Below are 27,938 nucleotides of genomic sequence, written 5' to 3'. Positions count from 1 at the left end.
CGTTTTGTAATTTATAATTACTTCGAATGTTTCCAAGCATTGAAGCATTCAACCTTGTTGAATCAAAGTTTCAACTTTGCAATAATAAAAATAAAGTTAGTTTTTAAAATCAATGAATATCTACTTTAATAATGTTCTTGCATTGAATGTAATAGTGTACAATCACTAGTTGAACTTGTAGAAAAACAGCTGATTGAATATTTAGAATTCGTATGCACTTATACAGCCTTTAATAATTTATAGTTAGTCAGTAATGTATAACTTGCGTTGCAAAGACACTCCTTTGTATTAAGGGTACATACAATTTGGCTACGTTATTTACAAATTATCAACAGACAAAATTACCAACTCAAATATATCAGACAAGATTGTTTTCCCTTTCAAAATGAAAATCATAAATCATAAGACACCTTTTATGTGATACATGCAACAGTTCATATACAAGAGATATTAGATAAAACAAATATAGATTGCTTTATTTGTGAATTAAAAGGGTCTTCATTTGGCCTTTTTGGAAGGGCGATATAGGCCTACATGACTAGATACATTCCTTCATTTCCTATCTGTGGATACTACTCAAAAGGTTTACCCTAAAACTCCTGCGCTTGTTTGAAACCTACATAGCAAATATGGCGTGTAAAGCACTGCCAGTTGAACAATTCAAATTCGAAAAGAAATATTACTGTATTTAAAAAAAACAATAACAATGATATTTTACAACATTTTGGCCCTTTGACAAGTTTTGAGATTTTCACCGTGTTAATCCACGTAGGCCTAACACCCTTTAAAGTATATTGCCTGTGTATAATAAATGAATGAACACTGAGAGTGACATTTTGAAGGGAAGTCCAAATCACAATTTCTTAAACAAATTAACAAGAGCTGCAATACCGATGTAAAGCATATATTACACATACGTCTAAATCATATGAATGTCAACGTGATTCAGTGGATGAATATTAAAGTCGATTGCATGAAAATTGCCAAAGGAAAAAAATCTGATGATGTGTTTGAGGCACTTTTCATTTCAGTCCATTTCCTGTTCGAGTGCAAAGATTGTCTGCTCCGTCTGATTCGTCAGATCGAGTGTGGTGCCATCTATATGATTACTAATAAAGTTAATATCTAAAGTGATGGAGAGAGAGAGAAAGAGAGAGAGAGAGAGAGAGAGAAGTGTAAATGTGCATGTGCTTCAACATACAAACAGCGCTACATTACAACATAATCACATAGAGCAATAAAGGGAGGGCAAAGAAGCGATATTGAATATCACACAGCTTTACGTCAAACAAAACCATTTTTACTAATAACAAATCAAATTTATTTTCTTTTACAACATGTTACCGGGCAAAATCTGTTAATCAGTTAATTAATACGTAGAAAACGTCTTAATACCAACATGCGCGAATAATTTAAAGAAATAAGCCAACATGTAATATGAAAAATAGTATACATACCTTCAGTTTATCACTTCGCTAATCCAGTAACCTAAGCCAATTATTTAATAGGCACCCTTGAACAATCATGATTACACACTTCCAAAGGAATATTAATTTATATGCACGCCATTTGTCAACTCTTTGTTACATTTTGCACAGATTAATTGATATGAGACTATTTTGTGTATTTTTTTTGTATTCTATTTATTTAATCACGGTTAAGAAGCCTGATATCAGCTAGAAGCTGCTTTTCAGCAAGGCCGTGAACAACAATTGAACACAACAAGTACGAAAACAACAATTATATCCAAAAGAAATCACAAAAATTATCATAACATAATGAGATGAAAACAAACAAGATTAATTAAAAATTGCTTGGATAACAGAAACAATGGAGGGGTGTAAGGAATATAAAACCTGCGAATATTGCCAGGCTATCTTCGAATCGGATGTTTGCCAGTAGGTTATTTAAACGTTTTGAGGCTGAATACAGAGGGCTCTCTCTGAGGTTATTTGTATATGAGTGGTACATAATGACAGTTCTTTTCATTCTCGATGAAAACAGAGATAAACAATTAAACATAGTAACTAACACTGTATGTCTATTATAGCATTTTGTTAATGTGAAAGGATACTTCTACAACCAGGGTCTGGAAATCAGACTATTACTTAGGTGATTGCAATCACTTATGTCGTTTCGACAACTAATAGTCGTTCTTATCCCACAAAAAAATCCATTTTCAAACCTTTTCTTTTTGAGGGAAGTTCTTAATAAGTATTAAATTCAACCTTTTGATTTTGTTGACCTGCAAATGGGACATGAAGTACCTTAGAGAGCATTGCAAGCCTGGAAGTAAGAGTTTGAATGACTTACCCACGCGGTTTGCCATGCTCCACCTCCACCTCCATGACCTGATCTTTATTGCAAGCGATAATGACATCATCCACGCCCTCATCTGACCCGCATCGTATGAATCTACCAGTATCAAAATAGACGTAATACAGCATTTCTCCTTTCGTGCTCCTCGTGATTTTCGTATTGTTTTAATTTGATTCTACAAGATGGAAATGCTCATTAATAATTTAAAAGACCAAATGCCCCAATTTTACGATTTTCTTTCATGATAGACTATTGTTAAATGACTAATCTCACTCATGGGGCGAATGGTATAAAACCAATTGCAAATCATCTTAAAAAGGATTAATTTATGTTTATTTTGAGATATGAAAGATAAGTACTATTCAATTTTTTAATTTTTTAATTCTTAATATAAATAGTGTACAATTTTTCGGGGGGGACTGAGTGTATTATGGATAGGGGAAAAAATGGGAGAGAGAAGAGAGAGAGAGAGAGAGAGAGAGAAAGAGAGAGAAAGAGAGAGAAAGAGAAAGAGAGAGAGAGAGAGGGGGTAAAAGAAATGAAACATATCAAAGTGCTTTGTTAATAAATGACATAATGTCTCACCTGATGATTTTCAGATGTTTGAGGTGGTGAGGTGATCTGAAAGCTTGTAAGATTAGTTCCATCTTACTGTTGCCAATATTCAGTTTGCTGAATGTCACCTTGACAAGCTGAGGGGAGATATTCAGCAGGACATTGGATAGTGAAGTGGGCTCCTTGTGGAAACCAGCCGGTCGACCTGCATACTTTTGTGGTTGAAAGGTGAGTTCTGTTGCTCCTGGTAGATGGATCCTCTGGATGACGTTACAGTTGATCGTGCTCCATACCTGTATAGTGACCCTCTTCACATTGTCAAACATCGAACAACAACCCTGCCATCCTTTTAGTGTGTCATGATCCACTGTCAGCTCAGTCAGGGTGGGGCTCGTGTTACAACTCTGGTTGTGATCATGTACAATTAAAAACAAAGGAAATCAAAGTGCACTAGCACCTGTAGGAGGTTCGATTGTTGGTAAATATTTAATGTTTCATGAAAAAGTAACCCAAATCGTGAAAATGGATTATGCTAGCCTCATGGGTATTGTAAAATATAAACAAGGATTTTTAAAAGACATAGCCCGGGCAAATGCGAGAAAGCTTTTGCAAAGGCAAGTAAAAGTGGCATGATAGTCAAAGTCAATTTAACATTTAGTTCCTTCCGGGCTCATTCACAACCAATATTCCAGGAGTTAAGGTTATTGAATGTGTATCAACTACATAAACTATCTATTTGTGTTTTTATGCATCAATTGTTGAATAATAGATTGCCACAGTCCCTTATTCAGTACTGCTCTTTCGTAGAGCACAGATATGAGACAAGGCAAAGAGAAAATAAAAAGCTAACTGTGCCTAAAGTAAGGACAACAAAAGGTTCATTTTCTGTGTCATACAGAGGTGTATGCTTCTGGAATGATTTACCCGCTGGCCCGATTTAAAAATGTTAACCCCCCCCCCCCCTTTGAAAAAAATCCTGCGTACGCTATGGTCTCAGATGCCCTTGTACTCTTTAAAGTCCCTTTTCGTACTGAATTATGTATAATACTTGTTCTGTTTTTATCTTCTTAATCGTTTGAATGAAATATCGTAGTTTTATAATGTTTTTTATTGCCCATTGACTCTTTTTTTTAAACACAGTGTTTGAATTGATGTTGGGATATGGAAATAAATGATTTTAATTGAATTGAAAGTGTTGAGAGCCACAAATTCTCAACAAATGTAAAAGCAAAATTGCACTTAAACTATATCATAATGTGAAAAAAGAACTTCTGCAAATATCCTCCCCCCCCCCCCCACAAAAAAAAAGAAAAATGTATTTGAAGACAAATATGATTTTAAAAAATACATAATTTTTTTGTTTTTTGTTGTACTGTTGTATTCTTTTATCAATATTTATGACATCCTCTTTTACATTATGATACAATTTAAGTAAAATCTTTCTATCAAATTGTTGGGGCCCCCAACACTTCAGAGGGGCTTCAATTATCTGACCAGCAACCAAAAGTACGTCTTTCCTTCGTAATTCAATGGGTCTATTTACTTTGAGTTTATTTCTATGTAAGCGCTATAGAGTTTGTATTTAACTTCTCTAAATATTCGATACATAGTGAGATGGAGAGAAAAAGCAAGGCTTATGACATTTAAGTGCCGTTGTGGGCACTGGCGTACTGGTGGGGGGGGGGCTTGGGGGGCGACAGCCCCCCCCCCCCCCCCCAAAAAAAAAAAAAAAAAAAAAAAAAATTAACCATGACTTATTTTCACAAGTAATGTATAAATGTTCGTGATATCACATGATTTTCAACAAAATGCTATAGTTTCTCCATTATTTCTTGCAAACTGACCCATTCCCAAATAGCCAGGAAGAGCATATGTTTTTTATAGTCACTAAGGGCCTTATAGTACACTAATTCCTTTCCAGAAGCTACTGTGCAAAGCACAGTCGGGAGATAACATACCCACCACTCGGGCTGAGCATGCACAGATTTGCGAACGAGCGTTCCATACTTACATCATGTAACACTGCACATATACCGTTAAGGGACCCAGTGGGGGGAATTGAATTCAGACAAGATTAAAAGTAGAGAACGGTACAACGAATCGTCTTCTTTCTCTAATAATTTAATGAAACGGCAAAGCTTCCGCGCTTCGCGCGGGAGGGGGGGGGGGAACTAATTTCAGACTACGATTAAGAGTCGAAAACGGTACAACGAATCGTCTTAATCTTTCTCTAATAATTAATGAAACTCGAAAATGATTTCAGACAAGGATTAAGAGTAATAATTAAATGAAACGACAAAGCTTCCGCGCTTCGCGTAGGAGGGGGGAACTGAATTCAGACAAAGACACAATAAAACGATTCGTCTTCTTTCTCAAATAATTTAATGAAACTTGAAAGCTAACGCGTTTCGCGCGGGATGGGCGAAAATGAATTCAGACAAGGATTTATAGTATTAATTGATTGAAACGTCAGAGCAAGTCGAGAACGGTTCAACGGTACAATGAAAATGAATGATTCGTCTTCTTTCTCTAATAATTTAATGAAACTTGAAAACTTCCGCGTTTCGCGCGGGATGGGCGAAAGTGAATTCAGACAAGGGTTAAGAGTCGCGACCGGTACAATGAATCGTCTTCTTTCTCTAATAATTTAATAAAACGTGAAAGCTTCAGCGCTTCGCGCGGGATGAGCGAAATTAATTTCAGACAAGGATTAAGAATAATAATGAATTGAAACGTCAATGCTTCCGCGCTTAGCGCGGGAGGGGGGAAACTGAATTCAGACAAGGATGAAGAGTCGGGACCGGTACAATGAATCGTCTTCTTTCTCTAATAATTAAATTAAACGTCATGGGCGAAACGAGCTTTAAGAGTCGAGAACAGTACAACGGATCGTCTTCTTTCTCTAATAATTTAATGAAGTGTCAAAGCTTCCGCGCTTCGCGCGGGAGGGGAAAACTGAAAAATAACTTAGTTCCTGGCCCCGGGTTTAAAGGGTTAAATTTGTAGACATTTGGACATTGGTATTTTTATATTTGTCGGTAATAATATTGGTGGCTCGTTTTGTCGGTAATCGGCGGCCTCTACACCCCCCCCCCCTCCCCCACTAAAAAAGATCTGGCGACGCCCCTGATAACGACACAGTTTATACACTCGAGATAATTTTTGCAAGTACTACTGGTGAAGTACCGGACCACCGTCTTTGTGCATTGTGAGGCATCAAAGCATAATTTATACAACGTCTCACGACGTGACAGATCACTTTTCTCTAACTTCTAACTAATCAGAGGGCCCTTTTTTTCTCCATGAAATGCCGGTGGACTTTAATGCGCCAAATGTGGTTCTCAAATTGCAAAAGATCCCTACTCTTGGAAGGGGTAGGGGAAAGCAATTTTACGTCATATTACTCCAGGAAGTGCCTGAAAATGCGTCTAATTTGGTTCTAAAATTGCAAATGCTTCTTACTCTGGGAGGGGGCCAAAACCCCCTCCCAGACCCACCCCCTGCTTGGTCGCTCCGCTCCATCGCCGTTAAAGCCTCGTTCTGTTGCTTCATCGTTTTACATATATTTCACCCCATGCCATTTTGTGCCCCCCTCCCCGGTAAGAAATTCCTGGATCCGCCACTGATGCCCATACCCCTTGAGCTTCGGGGGTTTCGTCCTTTGAACCCCACCGGGGCTTTGCCCCTAGACCCCACTTTGAGAAACGTAATTCAGCGGGGCCTGCATGTTAGAGTGGGGTGATTCGGATTTTTTTTTTTGTCAGCCCCCCCCCCCCCAAAAAAAGTTTTTGCTCATTACGCCACTGGTTGTGGGTGGGGGGGGGGGGGTAAATTGCATAATTACGGACCCATTCTTATTTTGATAATTATGCCAGATAGGGTTTTGCCGAAGGAGGGGGTGGGGGGCGTTTGCCCCTATTCTCAATCCGCCATTATTCAACCCGTGAAGTGATCACGTGGTGCCAAAGGATATCATTGCTGACACACAGCGTCTTGTCAACTCTGGAAAAGGAGCTGTTTAAATTCAATTATTATTATTACTATGATTATTATTATTATTATTTTAATTACTATCAATACCATTATCCTCTGAGAAACGCATCTCCAACGAAAAAGGTCTCAATCTGTCGCACAAACTATTACCTGATTAATTTAGTGAAAAGCAGAATTACAGGCCCTTGGTGTATATTTCTATATGGCTGAATCGATACAATGATATGCACAATGTTCACATTTCAACAGTCCTTCCTAGATATAGTTTTGAAAGAACTAATAGAAGTGATCAATTCTTGTTCATCATAGAAACCATCCATTGCCATTTGTCAATATATTTGGATGAAGTATAGCTATGAAAAAATTTGTTTTTAATATAAATCTTTAATATTACGTTTGTCCGTTTTTGTATTATGACAGAAAGTTCGCTTTTCGCATCAACTTCCCGAAACTTTCAGCTTTTCCTACCTGCTTCCTCTTAACGGTGGAGTACTTTGAACAGTAAAATCGTACAATTGCGTTTGACTATATGGGAAAGAGTACACCTCCAGTATAACAAAAAGATGTAGTGATTTGTTGAGAGTTCTAAAATATATGATTAAATCAATACCTTTGCAGATGATGCCTTCGATGACGATGCTGAGTAGAAGTCATCGTGATACTGACCGTTGAGTGTCAGGTCCTTCAGATGAGTCATCTTACAGATGAACTGAGCCAGATCACGTGATGCAAAAAGACGTTCGTTGAGATCAGCAGAGTAGATCTCAAGAGTCTCAATCTGTTATGATAGCAACATTATGTTGAATGAATACTAATAACAACCAAATAAACTGAATTCAAGAATCAACAATTTGTGTTAAATTGAAATAATATCGCTGCGACAATTTAAAAAAACCTCTTAACACAATAACATTTATTTTGTTTATGAAACACAAGTCTTGACACCTGAAATTAGTACTAATTTCAATAGTTCCTGGATTCTGTTGAGACCGAGGTAATGGCGTTTATTCATAACTGATATAGGTAATGAAGCGATCCACGGCGAGACGGGCCGGTGGCCAAAGCCGCCCCGCCTAGTACCGACTCAGAAAATGTTAAAGTATAACTTTAGTTCTTGAAGTGTAGAAAACGAAGATAAATCAAAGTCACTAAAACAAATTCTTGATTGGAGTTGAAGATTTATTAAAATAAACGTAGAATTAATAAAATCACGAAGTTCATGTTTTGGGGCTGGGCAACCCAATTGAAGCAAATTAGTAACTCATGTCGGTATCGTAACGGAAAAGAGGTCCCGCTCCAGAGACGCAACTCGGTTTTTATCCTCCCGAACTGACACGCCTCGTCCTCCCAAAAATTGAGGCGTGTCACACAGACGCTTTGCGTAATATCAATCCACCCATAATTAGTTTCCGTATTAAAAGGTCCTATATTTCTTGGCGAATTTACCCCCCGGATATAAGGCGCTCTGGATGATCCGCATCTCTATTCCTCACATACTTCTTTCACGCACCCACCTGTGTCTCTTACATTCTAATCTTTCAAACAAGAGATGCAAATCACCCGGAGACCCAACAACCCTGGAAATTAATTCAATGAATATAAAAAGGGATAAATGTTGCTATGTCCGTCCACACTAGCGAGCCCACATGCTTCTGGCTATTACACACCTGTAATCCTCACTTCCTCTCTCATACTATTTCGATAGTGTGAACAGACCCGGCAACAAGGAAAAACCCTTCCAATTGTAATACAAATCTATTTCCCAAATTTGCCTAATTAAATTTAAGTCAACTGTGGCGACACGCCCAGCGACACCTAATCCAATCGGCCAAGCCGAAAAAGTAGAGCCAAAATTAAGAGCGCAACGTCTCGGAACAGGTGTTAAAAATAGCATACAAGGAATTCACCATGTATGTTTGTAAACATAGTTCTAGCGAAATCTACCAGGAATTTGCCTTGTACATGTACGTCAATGAACCTTTGAGGAAAACGTAAACACGAGAATATCCATATCATTACAGTAATGACAGAGGTGATCAATACGTTTGTGATTGATCCAATCGGTACTCTGGGCATTACAGATAAAATGAATAGTAATATTTATTGGCATTTATTGTGTTTAATGATGTTTAAATCTTGACATCTGAAATGATTACTAATTGCAATATTTCCTGAATTCCTTTGAGACCGATATACATTGCATCATGCTACAGTAGCCTTCTTCATTCATTTAAACAAGCTCTACGTTATTTTGACATTTGATTTAAATAGAACTTTGAAAAATGATTACAGAAATAATACAAACGGGAACGAAGAGATTCGATTTTTCATTTTGTAGGTTTTTAAATTAAACTATTTAGTCTCATCAGTATTCACAATTGAAATAGCTGTCTTTCCATCAGTAATTCCGTAGCACTTCGAATCGTCATATGAAATGAAAAAATTGGTAAATATTATTCACTATCAATCATATAATCTTCACTCTGTTTTTGTATTATGACAAAAAGTTCACTTTTAACACCCACTTACTGAAGCGATCGACTTTTCCTACCTGCTTCTTCTTAACAGTGTTCCAATAGGGAGAGTAAAATTGTACACTTTCGATTGACAATATAGGAAAGAGTGCACCAACAGTATAAGAAAAACATGTACTGATTTGCTAAGAGTCCAACAAAATATGATCAAATCAGTACCTTTGCGCATAATGCCATCGATGACGATGTTGAGTAGAAGTCATCGTGATACTGACCGGCGAGTGTCAGGTCCTTCAGATGAGTCATCTTACAGATGAACTGAGCCAGATCACGTGATGTAGAGGGACGTTTATTGAGATATTTAGAGTAGATCCCAAGAGTCTCAATCTGTTATGATAGCAACATTATGTTGAATGAATACTAATAACAACCAAATAAAACTATATTCGAGAATCAACAATTCATTACAAATTATATTAATATCGTTGCCGTATAGTAACATTGTGTTAGATAAACTCCTAACACAATATCATTTATTTTGTGTATTATATACAAATCTTGACACCTGAAATTAGTACCACTTTCATTAGTTCTTGGTTTCTTTTGAGACCGATTCAATGGTGTTTATTCATACATGTAACTGATAGATAATGACAGAGATGATTAGTTTGTTTTTGATTGATCCCATCGAGACTGTAGGCATTGCGGATAAAGTAAATTATAATATTTTCTAGATCATGTTGACCTGTTGACTGAGGGAGTAGTGGGTAAATATGAATGAAGGACTTGGCTCCTGATCTAAATTCTAACGGAACAAAAGAGAAGAAGTCAACGCAAAGCGTAGCATCCCCTCGCCGGGTACAATTTCCTTAATTGAGCAATTTTTGCATATTCAATGGGATGTGACCTTTGAGCTTTGACGTGTGTACTTAACAACATTACTTACGTTATTGGATTAAAAAAAACATTTTCGCGTATATCTAAGTAGGGATTTTCGCATACACCTGTATGTAATGAGCTATGACCTTTGTCCTTTGACCTACATACTCCGAAATTAAACATAGGCTGTATTTTAATACCATGTGCCTTCATATTAAATTTCATTAAAATCCGTTAAACATTAAAGGTTATCAAATGGAAACCAGATTACCTACGGAAGAACAGAAGGAAGGACGTGCGGCAGCTTTACTACATGTATATCGCCTCCGACTTCGTCGACGAGGGGTTTAATAAAACAAGAAGGTATAACGGTCACAAATCAGTCCTCAACCACACTACTCTACATGAAAAACGTGTGCCTTCAATAGGGGGGGGGGGGGGGGATCAGAACACCCTGATTATGTTATCGACTACATTATATTGATGGATCCATGATTGTCAGAGAAGAGGGCATTTTATCCTGCGGTCATATGATCCGGTAATTTTACTGACCCTACCACATTTAAACGTCGGAATGATGAGGGGTGGTCGAGGAGGAGGGGGAACGATCCACATATTCGATGTCAAGTCTTAATCTGTTATAATAGTTACATTGTATTGGATAAACAATTTCTGGCATTACATTACTAAAAAATAATTTTAAACATTACATCATGCTTCAGTTGCCATCCTTATTATTTTACTTAAGCTATACGTTTTTCTGAAATTTGATTTAGTAAAAAATATTGAACAAAATAATTGTACAAAACCGAAAAAGGTGAAATAAAATGTACATGGAATACTTCGCAGTTTCCAAAGGGTTTCAGATATAATACAAACAGGGACAAAGAGATTTGACTTTTCATTTGTGTAGGTTTTTAAATTTAAATATTTAGTCTCATCAGCATTCGCAGTTGAAATAGTTGTCTCTCTACAGCAATTCCATAGCACCCCGAATAGGCATATAACATTTAAAATATGGTTTATATTATTCACTATTGATCTTAAAATCTTCCCTCTGATTTTGTATTACGACAGAAATTCACTTTTCGCATCCACTTCCTGAAACGATCAACTTTTCGTACCTGCTTACTATAAACGCTGTACCAATAGGGAGAGTAAACTTGTACACTTGCGTTTGACTATAAAGGAAAGAGTACACCTCTAGTATATCCAAAACATGTAGTGATTTATTGAGAGCCCTGAAATATACGATGAAATCAATACCTTTGCAGATGATGCCATCGATGACGCTGTTGAGTAGAAGTCATCGTGATACTGTCCGTCGAGTGTCAGGTCCTTCAGATGAGACATCTTACAGATGAACTGAGCGAGATCACGTGATGCTGAGGGACGTTCTCCGAAATCTTTAGAGTCGATGTAAAGAGTCTCAATCTGTTATGATTGCAACATTATTTTGAATGAATACTCATAACAACCAAATAAAACTATATTCAAGAATCAACAATTTGCTTTAAATTGTAATAATATCGCTGCCACAATAAAAAAAAACTCTTAACACAATAACATTTATTTTGTTTATGATATACAATTCTTAACACCTGAAATTAGTACTAATTTCAGTAGTTTCTCGATCCTTCTGAGACCGAGGTAATGGCGTTTATTCATAACTGATATATAATGACAGAGGTGATCAATAGGTTTGTGATTGATCCAATCGGTACTCTGGGCATTACAGATAAAATGATAATATTTTCTAGATCATATTGACCTGTTGATTGAGGGATCAGTGGGTTAATATGAATGAAGGACTTGGCTCATGATCTAAAGTCGTACAGAACTAAAGAGAATAAAACAAGTAGGCAGAACGGTCACAAACCAGTCCTCGACCACACTACTCTTCAAGGAAAACGTGTGCTTTTAATCGGGGAAATCAGAACACCCTGATTATGTTATTGACAACAGTATAATGGCGGATCCATGATTGTAAGAGAACAGGTGATTTCATCCCTCGGTCATATAATCCGGTAATTTCACTGATCCTACTACATTCAAACGTCGGAATGAGTTAGGGCTGGTGGATGGGAAAGGGGGTGATCCATATACTGGATGCCAAGTATTAATCTATTATAGTAGTAACTTTGTATCAAATAAACAATTGCTGACATTACACTACTTTAAAATAATTTTAAACATTACAGCATGATACAGTTGCCATCCTTATTCATTTATAAAAGCGATACGTTATTCTGAAATTGATTTAGTAAAAAATATTGAAAAAAATAATTGTACATAACAGAAAAGTGTGAAACAATATGTACATTGAACACTTTGCAGATTTCAAAGGGTTTCAGATATAATACAAACTGGTACAAAGAGATTCGATTTTTCATTTTTGTAGGTTTTTAAATTTAAATATTTAGTATCATCAGCATTCGCAGTTAAAATAGTTGTCTCTCCATCAGCAATTCCATAGCACCCCGAATAGTCATATGAAATTTAAAATATGGTTTATATTATTCACTGTTGATCATAAAATATTCCCTCTGATTTTGTATTATGACAGAAATAACTCTTAACGGTGTACCAATAGGGAGAGTAAAATTGTACTCTTGCGTATGACGATATAGGAAAGAGTACACCTCCAGTATAACAAAAGCATGTAGTGATTTGCTGAGAGTCCAACAAAATATGAGCTAATCAATACCTTTGCAGATGATGCCATCGATGACGATGTTGAGTAGAAGTCATCGTGAAACTGACCGTTGTGTGTCAGCTTCTTCAGATGAGTCATCTTACAGATGAACTGAGCGAAATCACGTGATGCAGAGGGACGTTCTTTGATATCATCAGAGTAGATGTGAAGAGTCTCAATCTGTTATGATAGCAACATTATGTTGAATGAATACTAATAACAACCAAATAAAACCATATTCAAGAATCAACAATTCGTTTTAAATTTGCCACAATGATAGACTCTCATTACAATCACATTTATGGCCCGAATTCACAAAGCAAGGTTTGAGCTCAGACCAAGGTTTACGTACGTCATATGACGCGTTTTAGACCTTGGTTCAGACCTTGGTCTGAAATGCATTTCACAAAGCCGGTTTGTCCTCAGACCAAGGTTTATGTACGTCATATGACGCGTTTCAGGTTTGAGTTCAGACCTTGGTCTGAAATTACATTTCACAAAGCAAGGTTTGTCCTCAGACCAGGTTTATGTACGTCATCAGACCCGAAATTTACAGACTGCTCAGATAGGAGGTTTGTAATTTCTCAAACCTGGTTTGAGAGCTATCAACCAATCAGGATGCAGCACTGGGTGGAGATAATTTATGCTCGATTGATTTTATCCAAATAATTCACCGCCAAAACAATCTGCGATAGTATCTGGTCAGCCCGATTTTAGTGCAATTGAAATCTCTCAATCTCTCGATCCTTTCCTTAAAATCGTAAGTATAAAACCTGTACATGTAGTCGAATCCATACTCTTCACGTTACTGACATTTCAATATGTGATATGTTTTATAACTTTCCATTTTCCATGAAATGTTCGGTGTTTACATATCCGACGGCCTCTCAATTCCAGAGTTCAGGGACTGAGTCCGAGGGAGCTCGAGTCCAACGCCCAAGGCGGCGGCGGAGCTCGCACCCTCTGACCCTGGGCTGGAGTTGGGCCTAGCCGGGCCTACAGTACATATGACTGTCATGTTTAATTTCGTCTTGTTGTCAGCAATGCCATGACACATGCCAATTAGAATAGGCCTAGACCTACACTAGTTATTACAAATTCATGATAATGATAATAATACCAGGCTCTAGCCTAGTATAGGCCTGGCAATGATGTCCATCACTTGACTTGTTTCACTGACACTGGTACCTAAATAAATAGAAATTGAAATGGCATCAGCAATGCCAATGTTCCCCAAAATGAATCACACTGACACTCAGGCATAGACCAAAAGCTTCAGTCTCTCTATATCGCCGGTTGTTCACTGAGACTACGCCTGGCTCCATAGGCACTAGACCTAACTTAGACCTCCGATTATAGAATGTCAACAAATGTCAGTTTTAATATTATTTTTATTAAAGAAATGACCCATATCACTCAGACAGTTATTTCTGTCTATGACTACTAGATCTAGATCTAGTCTAGTATGAGTCATGACAAGCAAAGCTTAGTTTTATTAAATTTAGATCTGGTTCTGATTGTCTTAATTAACTGGCTTAGTCTCCGGAGAAAGGATCACCCACAAAGTCACAAGCACAAGTAGTCTAATAACATTTCTTTAATTTAAAAACATTGTTTAAACATTTGTTTAATTTTATCTTCACTCTAGTAAAGATGGTAGAAATGCAGCTGATTCAGCATAATGAGCTGGTGTACCTGGAGGAGGAGCTGGAGCAATATATAGCAGCACAACCGGGCAGAGGCCTCTGAGTCTGAGATTGGGAAAACCCGCTTGATGATGAGCCTTTTGTTTTAGATTGAGGTAGGCTACTTTGAAGTTGAACTCAAATTCGAATTCTGTATTGGGAAAGTTGCTGAAAACATGGCCAAACTACTTGATGAATATTGTTAACATAGCTATACAAAAAAAGGGCTTCTGTTGTAAAATCCAACCCTAGTGTCGTTATTAAAATGCAGAAATATTTCAATTCATGTTGACCGCCTAAATTCACTGTTCGTTTGCCCCGCTTCGCTGGTCTGCCTACGACCGTGCAAGCCCCCAATGCAATACACATGTGCATTTACATAAATTTATTCAATTTCTAAGCATTTTCTGTCATATTCGATACATTGATAGATTAGTTATGATATTTATTCTTTTACAGTATGGTACTGTAGGTGATGGAAGCATTAATGTTCATAATTTGTGTGTGGGGCATTTCCCAATACTGTTATTTGGCTTTAATACATGAGGAAATTATTCAGATTATGTGTTGGAAACAGGTTTGTGATTTCTTGTTTTGTGTAAAACTACTTAACTACTTAAACTTATTCTTCAAAAGGTGAAGCCGTGAAGGAGATTAGAAAAGGCATAGACAATTTGTCTTTTACGTTAAATTGATTCACACCACATCTAGAAATCAGGATTTTTTTTTTTTTTAAGTGACAGTGACAGTTGGGGATGTAAAAATATAATAGCATAAACCAGCAAAAAAATGATTTATTTGAATGCTTGTTTTTTTAATTTTTTTAAAAAGGTAATTCGATCTAAAGGATGCACCGTGAGGAGGCGGCATGCCGTGTCATATTCATCTGTTTGCCAAATGGAGAGTAGTGAGGGATGTTTCCGAAGCTGTTGTCAGAAGAAAGGGACAAGTCATGAAGTTTCCTACAAGTTACAACAAGGCAAATAGTGACTACTATTCAGAAGCAGTTTTTCCAGTACTGCAGATTTCCAGGAGTTGCTGTTGATGGGACACATGTTTACATCAGGAGCCCTGGTGGGGCAAGAGCCAGGTACTACTTCAATAGGAAGAACAGGTACTCCATCGATGTTCAGGTGAGAATAAATGAATACATCATGACTGGATCCAGCACGGCTTTCCCTTTAGACCTTTTTTTGTACCTTGCAAAATTTTCACATTAGATATATACACTCTCCAGTCTTGTGTGTTGTACATCCATGCTAATTCATTGGTGACCAATGCAAGATTTCTAGTGGCCAAATGGATATTAAAGTAATATTCGCGTACAGGTACTCATTTCACTGCCTTTGTACACAGTTAAGAATATCCAATGGATAGTTAAACTTAAAAATCCTAACACTCGTTAATATCTTTTTAACTAAAGGGAAATTTGAAAAATCAAAACTTGTTCCATCCTTCTATTGGCAATACGGATATGACCTCTAGATTTCTGATATTTTGTTGATGGCCATGGCAATTGGGCCACTGTTTTTGCCATTGATCAATGAAAGAAAAAACAACAAAGAGAAACATGTAAATTGATCAATGGCAATTACCACTATATATTTTAAACTATAGAAAAACAAACAGGTTCATTTCCAATAAAAAGATGCGAGAGTGGGTACCCCCCCTCCCCCCCCCCCCCCCACACACACACAAAGCATTTGTTGTTTTAGGCTCGAAATGTTTTGTTAAAAGTGAGATTATTTTTGTTTACATTGTTACAAGATAAACAATGAAAACATGAGTTAAAAATGAAGAAATACTTCATCAGTCAATAAATATAGGGTAATTAGAATTTTCTTCCAATTTTTGTTGTATGAATAGATATTGAAAAGCAATTATCACATATTCAACTGCATTTGCATTAATTACCATAAATAACAAGTGAAATTTATACATTTCACGGCCTATCTGAAGTGTGAAATGAGTGAGTTTTCATAACTAATGAATGCCAACATGTTATTTCATATTGACAGGTTGTCTGTGATTATGCTGGGAAAATAACTAGTATCGTTGCAAGGTGGCCTGGACTGGTAGCAGCCACGATGCCAGGATCTTTTCTGAGTGTGCACTGAATTGGCAGCTTGATGCTAGGGCATATGAATAACAGTTGATTCTTGGAGATAGACTATAGGGTAGGTACTGTAGATTATTTCTTTATATGAAAACATTTGTTTATTCTTTTTCTTAATCAATCTTGTTTCCTTTTTTGTATTTGGCCAACATGTGACATGTTAGGAATATTCATTTGGTAATATAGTAACAACTCGCATTAAGTAATTAATTCAAACGAGCTCATGTGCTTTTAAATTTCAGTTCACAAATCACAATTAATGTTTTTGATATCTGGATGCAACTTGATTAGTTTGTTGTCAAGTGGAACCTCATAGTTTTTGTATTAGTGACACAGGATTGAATAATTCCTGATTATGTGTATAATACATTGTATCCTTTCTATAGTATTACCCCCCCCCCCCTACCCCCCTCCAAGAAAAAAAATGAACAAGTCGAAATTAAGAATATTGTTTATGATTTTGTTTATTTTGTCCATTCAATTTTGCAGGTATCCATGCCTTCTCTGCCTCATCAGAAGCCATTTCTTCATTCAGAGGGTCGACCACAGATGTGCTTTAAAGGCCATCTGTACTGGTTCAGCCAAAGAGGATTAGACAACCCAGCAAGGTCACTGACGGGAGGCTATCTCATCAATTCAGTTCTCAATTAAAATAAGAAAAAGAGGATCATGGGGGATTAACAGGCACAGATTGGGGAAGTTTTCTATAAAGAGGGAGCAAGTAGCTAGAAGTAGTACAGTGGGGCTTTAACACTTCACACACAAAAAAGGGAGATGTGTGATTGAGCGCATATTTATTAAATGCAAGGATGAGGACGTTCCATGCCTCATCAATACTAAGAGTATTTCAAAATACGGCCCCTCCCTGGTGTTCCCACAATACTTCGTAGTTATGCAGCATTACATCAAGAACCTGTGTGTTGAACCGTTGATTATTTATGAATATTTTTGAAGTTATGTTTAGTTGATAAGTATTTGTTGTCACTCTGACGGTATTTGTAATTAAGTGTTCTCTGTAGATTAAATGCACCCGATTTAACTATAATTAGCATTGTACTGCTGAGTTGAGGGGTGGGTCAATATAAATTATTTGGTTGGCAGCTAGGGGAGAGTATTCGAACAAATATTATTTACTGTACTAAGCGAAGTCAGAATTAAAGAACTTTTATGTGCAAATTTGAATTTTCGTCACCCATTTTGTTGTATTTCTGATTTTCTTTCTGCTAACAGCGCTACAGTGAGACTTTTAATTGGCCTTCCAGAGCCTCTCTTAACCTCTAGTGGGCTATATTTCATATAAGCATGCTACAAAATTTACAAATGTGAACTGCATTGTTTGAACAAACGGTAGATTACTATTGTGTTGTATGCTCAATTATTTATGTAAAACATAAAAATACGAATACCATATTCTTGCTTTCATATATTTACAAAGATAACTGAAATAGATATGTGTCAGATTATCTCTCTCTCTCTCTTTCTCCCTTTTTTTTTGGGGGGGGGGGGGTGCAGATGTGTGTGTTTGCAGTTTGCATGGTTTTGCATTATGTGTTTCATTGCAAAAAAGTAGAAGAAGAGAGAGAGAGAGAGAGAGGGGACAAAGAAAAAAATTAATAGAGAGAGAAAGGGAGGGAGAGAGAGAGAGAGGGGGGGGGGGAAGAAAAAGAATTAATAGAGAGAGAAAAGGAGAGAGAGAGAGAACAAAAATGGGTATAGAAAGAGAGAGGAGGGACGGGGACAGAGAAAGAGACAGGGAGGGAGAGAGAGAAAGATGAATAGAGAGAGAGAGGGGAGAAAGAAAAAGAATTAATAGAGAAAGATAGGGAGAGAGAACAAAAATGGGTAGAAAGAGAGAGGGACGGGGACAGAGAAAGAGACAGGGAGAGAGAAAGAAAAGATGGCCATAGAGGAATTTTTTTTAAATTAATATTATATGGAAACAAATCATTTACCAGTTACAATTTTGATGTGAAAAAATAGCCAGTTGGGGAAACAAACGGGGAACTAGTTAAAATAATAATTGATTGACCATTCTAACAAAAGAACTATATAGATCTATGAAGTAATATATTAATCACAATAAAAACTTAAGTCATATTAAATCATTATTATTATTATTATTAGGTGATTTTATTGATAAGAATTTGTAACCCCCAAAACAATAATACTCTTACAGTTAATTTAAAAGAGCCCTTGACAACCTTAGATGTATTTATCTAACGAAGGTTTTCAGGTGTCGATGTCAATTTGTTCTGGGTCAGATTGAGTGCTTCACCAGCACCACACAAATGTGAGTACGTGGGGCACTTTCTGCATCGGCGCGCCAGTTTGGTTCGATTAATTCATGAAAATGCGATTCAAAAGTTAATTTCAGAGATGTTCTAACCATCATCTTTTCAAGATTGCTCATTAAGATGTCCGGATCGTACTAAGAATGCTTAGTTTAACAGTTTTTTCAATTCTTAACATTTAAACCCTAGCCCATAAAAATTATGTTAGAAACCCTATGGCTGAGACTAGTTTTACAAACCTTGGTCCGAGGTTTGGGAATTACAGACCAAGGTTTATACAAACCTTCCTTTGTGGAATGGGTTTGAAAATAAACCAGGTTTGAGCTCAGACCGAGGTTTGTACAAACCTTGGTCTGATCAAACCGGCTTTGTCCTCAGACCTCCGTTGTGAATTCGGGCCATGTTTATGACGTACAAACCTTGACACCTGAAGTTAGTACTAATGTCGGTAGTTCCTGGATTCTTTTGAGACCGATTCAATGGTGTTTATTCATAAATGATCGGTAACAAAAGAGGTGATGAATATGTTTTTGATTGATCCAATCGGGACTCTGGGAATTACGGATAAAGAAAATTATAATATTTTCTAGATCACATTGATCTGTCGACTGAAGGAGTAGAAGGGAAATATAAATGAAGGACTTGGCTCATGATCTGAAGTCTTACAGAACAAAAGATAATTACAGAAGAAGGCAAAACCGGGCGGTGGTCGCAAAGCAGTCACCAAACAGACTACTCTTGAAGAAAAACGTGTGCTTTCAATCGGGGGATAGTCTGAACTACCTGATTATGTTATTGACGACAGTATAATGGCGGATCCATGGTTGTCAGAGAGGAGGGCATTTCCCCCCGGTCATATGATCGGGTAATTTTACTGACCCTACTACATTTTCACGTCGGAATGAGTGAGGGGTGGTGGTGACTGGTCTGGGAGGGGGAGGGGAGTGATCCACATACTGGATGGCAAGTCTCAATCTGCTATAATAGTAACATTGTATTCGATAAACAATTGCTGACATTAAAATACATACAAATATTGTTATACTTGTCATCCTCATTCATGTACAAAAGCAAAACGTTATTCTGACATTTGATTCAAGAAAAGTGTAAAAACAAATATATGACCTTTGGCATAACCTGCACTTGCTACTCTCCGGGTTACGCCTGGCTGGAATGCTCCCCAGGGAGTGGAGATTGTGCACACAGTGTATGCGGGCAAGTATTGAATCATTACAAAATGGTCAGACTAAACCTTGTTTAATGTAGAAACCTTTTATAATTGTTTAATATTATTGTTGATTTTGAATTATGATAATTGTATGCCTTAAACAAATATTTTCCCTTATTTGAACTTTATCAGAGTATTTAGAACTGTTATCATGATTTCTACAACCAAACACAACCATTATTTCCCAGGGAAGAATTATCTGTCTCCACTACTCATCAACTGCTGATATATAGTGGGAAAATTTAATTTTAATTTTTGCGTCTTTAAAAAAAAAATTAATATGCATTCTCAAGTATTTTTTTTAAAATGAATTCCTAACATTGATTTAAAAATGATTAATAACAATTTGATATCAATTCACTCATCCCTGTTATGAAGAGATAAATGCTAATCTCTACTCGCAATTCCGCCTGTTCGTGAATATATGCAATCATAACACAATGTTAGTGACATGGGCATTCTAATTGTTATGTCACATCTGACAGGTATATATATCCGAGTTTGACGGACCAACATGGTATCATAATGTGCGTAAGACCTGAAGAAAGAGACATGAAAGGACAATGCGAAATGCAAAACGGTTTACGACGTAACGGAAATGACGATAGGAGGGCGTCCCAGCCCCCTTATACATTAAGTGTTAATTTGATATGATTCACATGTTATGACCTCTGTGGTAATTTATTTGTTATAGCAGAGCATGTGGAAAGATATGCTTCTGTATTACATGCCTCAAAACCTAGTTAAAATAATTTGAGATTGGGTCATTGAAATAATTAGAAACACCCTAAACAGACATTTTGACAACATAAACAAAAAAGTGTGATGGGATAGGTGAAGAAATGTCTCCACCCCATCGAAAAAGTAATTGAAAACTTCAAGGATGGTGCTAAATGGGGTTGAAATAGTGAGAGAGAGAGAGAGAGAGAGAGAGAGAGTTTATTTCAGAGAGAGAAAAATATTTGTTTTGTTTCGGGCAAATCAAAGCATTACATAAGGTCCAATGGTCATAAAACTCAAGGCTAACCCTGGTGATTGACAACACCTGTTATTGGTAAAACCCGAACGGTGTCGAATTCCCCATGAGAGCCGACTACTCAGTGACTTTAAGCACATTTCTGTTTCCCAGTATTTTCCTAAATTATTTCAATCCTGACTGAATTTGGCATCCTTTTTTTTAAAGAATGATGTACCAAATAAACGACAATGTGGATGATACAAAGATTTATACTGACCTTGGAATCGACTGCTTTATTCGCAAGCACCGAGTAGAAGACATCATGTATAGTATAATCGATCCTCACAGATCTCAGTGATCGTGATGAGCAGATGAATTCAGCCAGGTCCTCTGAAGCCGTGCGTCCACATGGCTTCTTAATTTCCAGGTCATCCTACAATGTACATGTACACAAATAATATTGTGAGGCTAGAAACATAAACTATCAAAATTATACTATATTATCCTGATTAATCACCTGCATTGATACTGATTTTTTAATAAGTTTGTTTTAATTTTCAATTTTCCGTTTGGTTCTTATTCTGTTTTCATAATCTATATGTATGAACATGAAATAATATCTTTAAAAATAAATAATAACATTATGCATTTTAAAGGAATTATTCTGATCCAATCAAATATACAATTTTCTGGGTTCAGTACGTGTCTCATAATAATTCAAGGTAGCGTTTTATCATATTGGTTTGAACAGTAAACACGTGAAAATCCTATTGGGATTCGTGATAATAAAAGCCTTATATTATTAAACAAGGTTTTATTGCATATACATTCAAGACAGGTTGTACTGCAATAACAATAAATCACAACTCCTATATAAAGAATAAAGTCCTAATGATAATTAATCCTTGTTAAAAGTAAATTTTAAATATGATGATCAGACTTGTATCCATGCCAGATCCATAGAAGTTGCTTTAATTTAAACATGCAACTGATTTCAATTTTAAAAAATGTATTCTATCAAGCTTTTGGGTGAATTTGGGTGACGAGAGTTTGTACAGAATGCATTGCCTTATTAGCGCATGTCGGGGTTCAAAGCATCGTTCGTATACACAGTATGTGTATACAGTCATGTGTTCAAACCAAACGAGGTCATTCTATTAAAGTCTGAGAGAATGAAATTTAAATCAATTCTTTCACTCAAAGAGATCAAACAAAGATAAAAATGTATACGTTGCTAGAATTCGATGTTACTTTCCTTACCACCTCACGATGGTTCATGATGAAAGTATGCCCTGATACTGTGTGTGCCTGCATCCTTGTGGTGATCTTCAGTGTCTTTCTGGACGTCGATAGATGATCCGCCACGGCTTTGGCCACTTCTTGGTATTGGCTCTCGTATGCTACATCTACGATGAAGTCATCAGCAATACGGCCCTGTGTGCGCTCTGTTTTTTGACTCTATGAGACGAGATACGATATCCAAGCCGACCTCATTCTGCTGAGCCGAAGTGAAGTACAGTAGGTACCGGTATTCCCCTGCTTTTGTTATGATATTCGCTATCAACCTGTCATACTCATTACGGTTTGACTTGTAAAGGGATGCAAGATACATTCCTGATAGATACTCCTGGAAGAGCTTATGGGGAAACTGCACCGATTGGACTACTGATTTCGGATTATTTCTTCTGGCTCGCCTCGGAAGAATTTTCTTCTCTCTGGTGAGTACACCAACTTTACAACCTACATCGATGGACTCTGGATAGCTCTGAAACTCTTCTTCTGTGAATACTAACCGTCTCTCGAGAAGTCCCTGGAAGGCAATGCGGCCAATGTGAATCATGTGTGGACGAATATCTAAACAATGTTCCCCTAATTTGCCTTCAACAATACCTGAAGATGGAATGTGCTTTGATAGGTGATGATCAACCAAAAATTCAATCATCTGATTGAAGAGCTGGGAAAATGTTTGCAGCTTGGACATTGCCTCTCGGCGCTCTCCATCAAACTCTTTCCACATGATACACAGCATGGCTGTGTATATGGGGTAGGGAGCCATGTTCTCTCTGATCACATCGTTGTTTGATATGAATCGGTTCAGATCTTCAGAGGAAGCTGTGTCTGGATGAAAGAACTTGGTGATGTAAGAAGAGAGGTTTTCAGCAGAATACCCTTCTACAGCAATGAAAGCAAACACCTTTCTGAGATCGGCATTCTTCCTAATCTCATCTGATCTCCATTGTCTCGATGTGATTAGTACTGTACCTGACTTGAACAGACGATTGAGAGTGATCAGGGCGATTTGCTGATTGCTGTCAAGATCGACAGCTAACTCATCTAGGCCGTCCAGGACAAGAAAGACGTCATCCGGATTTGAGAGGATGTGCTTGTCTAGCTGTTTGGCTGTGACGGGATTGTTGTCAGAAAGATACGACTTCACTATCTCTCCAACAGTCTTGCCCTCTGTCTTGCGAAGGAGGATGACAAGAACCAGTTTGAAATCTTGGTAGCCTTTTCCGTGGATCCAATCCCAAGCGATCTTGGCGCAAAAAGTGGTCTTTCCTACACCACCTTCACCTTCTACCAGCAAGCGTTTGGGAAAGCTTCCGTTGACTTTGGTCCTAAGGAGGTTGTCGTAGAGAAGCGGTGTTTTGCGTTTTGTACCTTTGTCTTCTTCCATCAACGTTAGATTGGTGAAGATACGTTTAAATTCAAGTACAAGTTCGCTGTTCAGTGGATCGGCTTGAATCTGACATAGATGAATTAACAAATAGTGTTTGACCTCTTCAGCAACCTGTTGGATTTCCTCCTCTGTCATGGACGGTATGTGATCACCAACCTGACCTGTGATGAGAATGGTGAAGAACGTTGTCTTTAGAATGACTAAACAAATATGACCAGTGGTTTAATATCACACAACAGCAGTACTAGCAGCAGCAGCAGCAGCAACGACAACAACTGGGGGAAATTATGTAGCCCAGTATCGTATCATCAGAATAAATAACTTCCTAAATATCTATTTATATTTTCGTGCGGATCAGGGGCAACCATTTTCTCCTAGGGGCTCTCACATTGTGTAATTTATTGACGTTGTACCTTGAAATCAGTCCTCCAGGAAAGGATTACTTAAGTCAATGGTAGAACTTTAATCCCTTTGGTCAAAAATGAGGTTTGGAGCAATCTTATCCAGCGCAAAGTGTCATAAAAATGTGCATGATCTTGTATGTTTAATTACTAAACAAGTTATAACGATTGTCTTCTTTAAAAGGTACGCTCCTGGTTTGTTAGGCATACCATTCATCACGTTGCCTGTGTACGCATGTATATTCCCCGTGTCCACACACACTCATTTCATCGTTAAGCTATCCCTAAACGGTATAGTTATCCCGTTTCGGGATAGCCATACGATGAAACTGTGTGTGTGTACGCTTACTAACGATACGTCGTATAAAGAAACGTCGTATAACTAAACGTCGTATTACGAAATGTGGGTCTGGGCATCGTTTAGAACTAGAACTCTATAAAGAATCACGGAATGTTTTGCGTGTGGACGTATGGTCGAACTAGAACGGTATAACTAGGCGGGGCTTAACGAGACCGCACTCGAAAGTAGACATGACCTCTCATTTCCGCTTCCGTTTCATGACCGCAGTACCAAACTAGAAGAATCATGGGCTGGGCTTAACGTGACCGCACTCAAAAGGAGACATGACCTCAAATTTCTGCTTCCGTTTCATGACTGCACATATACGACGTTTCGCTGTATAGAGTTTCGGACACTTGTTCTTGTATGTGTGGACGCCCGGTTCGCTATACGATGATTCTTTATACGACGTTTCTTTATTGAGTTTCGGGATAATTATGTTTGTGTGCGGACACACTGTATGTGTAATACTGTACCTTTCTGTACGCTATCAGCAAGCTGCACCAGCTTAATGCGTTGTAACGTGACCACCAACGTCTCCCTCGCCTCGCTTTCACGTACTCTCTTCCGCCATTCGTAAAGCATCTTATAGGTAGCATACAGAGTGTTGCCCATCTGATCTTTCTCAAACCGTCTTAGTTCAGCCTCAGTAAATCCCAAAGCTAGTCCGACCTTCCTGAAATCTAATGGATCCATACTGTCAGCAAGGAGATATAGTTCGAGGTCGGTCAGGTTCCCAGGTCTAAATCATTAGACAAAAGAAAGAAGAAAAATCATATACAGCTTACATATATTTGTGAGGTTTTATAATCAAAGGTCTTTCCTTTGATTATCATCTCGAGTGAATACCCTTGTTTGGATTGCAATAAAATATTACTATTTTCCAACATTTTGAATGCAAGCACTCCAAAAAAATTGCAAAATATGGACCTGTTAACATAATGGCAATACGCGAAACTTGGTTTATTCCAATCATTATTTTTTACCAACAAACTCTTTAGCCCGTATTCTGCCGAAATTCAGACCTCACGGTGGGTTAAAGCTTTAGTTTATAATCGGGTTTAGAATGGAAATTAGTCTGAAGTTTAATGAAGTTTATCTTTAAACGTGATCTCCTATCAAGGGTCGGGCCGATTAACAGAATAAGGACCAAAGTCGCTCTTTCATTGTGCTTACTTATCATTCGGGCCAGGGTTTTGTTCTACATCCCCGGATCTCATTAGAAGTATGTTGGTCATGTCTGGACAGTCATTCCCTTTAGTTTCATCTGCTTCACCGCTGCTTGTCCCTGATCCGAGGATCGGATAGATCGGGGATCCATGATACTCCGTTACTATCTAAGAATGAAGAGAAAATAACGAATAGATGACACAATTTTAACTCTGAAAACTATCTACATGTCATACTGAGATAACATTATTGTGCCACAATGTATTTCTGGCGGGAATGCTTTATCAATGGTTTCTAGTTTATTCTTAAATCCATAATAGGACAATGATTAGCGCAGGCAGATGATAGAAGGGTGTTCATGTAGCCATTGGACAAGGTGGGCGGACAATTCATGATATTCCGTTACTTATGGACAAAAGACATTATTTGAAGGAAAAAAGGAGAATCACGGGATTATAAGAATTCTGTGAAAGGGTTAAGGGAAATTTAACCACTATTTACGGTTGCCACAAACTTCAAAATTACACTTTTCACAGCAAAATCAAATAAGCTGTCCTTTATAATACATCTTTTTTAGCTCCAATTTTCCTAGTTACATGTTCTGGTTAAAACCCCGTTTACAAAAAGAATTGTTTTATACAGTTTTTATTTCGATTAAAGTTCGCATGTTTTTCTCACTGTTTTTGTTTTCTTTCTTTGTTTTTATGTGAGTAGTGAGGTTCTAGGAAATGCATATCAATCATACCCTGATAGATGATGTTTTTTGGTCGGTATTTCTCGTTGTATTTAGCCTGTGTTTAGGTGATAGGTCCGATGATTGGTCCTCTATCCCAGACGGCGCAGAGTCAGTTTCCTCCTTGTCTCGATTGATACGATCTGTCTCACCATGAACGCATGCAGGTACATGTGAGTGCGACTCTGATGTGCCAACTTCAGGTTTTGTCAGTTTTTCCTATTTGGGCGGATTTCGGGGTGTATTCATGTGACATGAGATTAATGGCTATGTCATTATTGTCCGATTCGTCTTCTCCACAGGGTTTGGGAACTAGAATTGTCACGTCAGTGGAATCAGGGACAGGGTTGGTCTCTTTTTCAATTGAAGAACCACTGTTTTGAGCACATGAAGACTCAGAGTGAGAGACATCGTTATGACCGGGATTATTTACATCGCATGTGGATCCACTCTCCTTGACAGTATCACACTCTGGAACGTCAGAATGTGAGAGAGTCGGTGAGCTTGCGTTACCTTTGCCATTGTTGACGTCACGTGAATGCCCTGTTTGAGCAGAAAATGCAGACTGACGGGCGGTGTTGCTTGGAGATCTATTCGCACCGGGAGAAGAGCCAGTGCGAGATGAGATGTTACACTCAGGATTGTTGTTTTCTTTAGGTGGCTCAGCATTCTTGTGTTTTTTAATTAAGTTGTGGAGTTTCCTCCAAAAGTAGTGGTAGTCATATTCTTTCCTCCGACGGTGCATGAACGTGCCAATCCTGACACGCCATTCACCAAGAGACACAGGCATGGTGACATCAGGGTACTGTGTTATTCAAGAGGGAAAAAAAATTAATGCAGAGTTAGTTCATGAGACGGGCAACATGACTTTGTAGAAGAAAATAGTGCCAAATCTTTGTACGGATTTATCTTAACATGCCATGTATGGAATATGTATTCATTTTAAATTACATAATATCTCATCTTTTGAAGTCAATTTAATGATGGTGCTTTATAATGCAAATTTGCACAGCTCTAAATTATGTAATCGCCTCCAGACAAATATACCACCGGTTATGGTTGTTTTAGATGTTTCTGGGGCCGGATGTAAGTCCGGGGTAGCCATCCAAAAACTATATGGCAGACGCTGAATATTTTCAAATGCATTATTTCAGACAAAGACAGAGTAAGACCGAGTTACAAAGGAAGATATTGTATACTGGAGAGTGGTATGTATTATGTGCCCGCGTTGTGCGCGTGTTGTGGTTGTGCGTGCAGTGGCGGATCCAGCCCCCCCCCCCCCCCCCCCCCGCCTGGGGGAAAAAAGGGGGAGGAAGGTGGGGAAAAAGAGAACAAAAAAAAAAGGGGAAAAAGAAAGAAAAAAAAAAGGGGAAAGATTTTTTTTTTTTGGAAAAAAAGTGTTCCTTCCCCCCCCCCCCCCC

The 27,938-nt window shown here is 37.7% G+C and overlaps 2 protein-coding genes across 2 annotated transcripts; both read right to left on the bottom strand.

Annotated features, from left to right (window-relative positions):
* Positions 1 to 375: 375 nt before the first annotated feature.
* LOC105438619 lies at positions 376 to 13,933 on the bottom strand. Its single transcript, XM_030995064.1, has 8 exons — positions 13,788 to 13,933; positions 13,020 to 13,095; positions 11,514 to 11,654; positions 9,561 to 9,728; positions 7,478 to 7,645; positions 2,905 to 3,278; positions 2,314 to 2,415; positions 376 to 1,125 (listed from the first exon to the last, which is right to left on the bottom strand). Exons 1-8 carry the CDS (start codon positions 13,931 to 13,933, stop codon positions 1,119 to 1,121), a joined length of 1,182 nt encoding a protein of 393 aa, XP_030850924.1. The 3' UTR covers positions 376 to 1,118.
* Positions 12,934 to 27,307, bottom strand: LOC105446612. Its single transcript, XM_030995063.1, has 7 exons — positions 26,951 to 27,307; positions 26,530 to 26,736; positions 25,791 to 25,951; positions 25,091 to 25,356; positions 22,454 to 24,034; positions 21,471 to 21,626; positions 12,934 to 13,095 (listed from the first exon to the last, which is right to left on the bottom strand). Exons 1-5 carry the CDS (start codon positions 27,305 to 27,307, stop codon positions 22,614 to 22,616), a joined length of 2,412 nt encoding a protein of 803 aa, XP_030850923.1. The 3' UTR covers positions 12,934 to 13,095; positions 21,471 to 21,626; positions 22,454 to 22,613.
* Between the last annotated feature and the right edge of the window lie 631 nt (positions 27,308 to 27,938).

Source organism: Strongylocentrotus purpuratus, unplaced genomic scaffold, assembly GCF_000002235.5.
Source record: "Strongylocentrotus purpuratus isolate Spur 01 unplaced genomic scaffold, Spur_5.0 spur5_scaffold_21, whole genome shotgun sequence".
Lineage (NCBI taxonomy): Eukaryota > Metazoa > Echinodermata > Echinoidea > Camarodonta > Strongylocentrotidae > Strongylocentrotus > Strongylocentrotus purpuratus.
The sequence above is the reverse complement of the archived record's forward strand: the minus strand, read 5'-3'. Positions and strand labels throughout refer to the sequence as shown.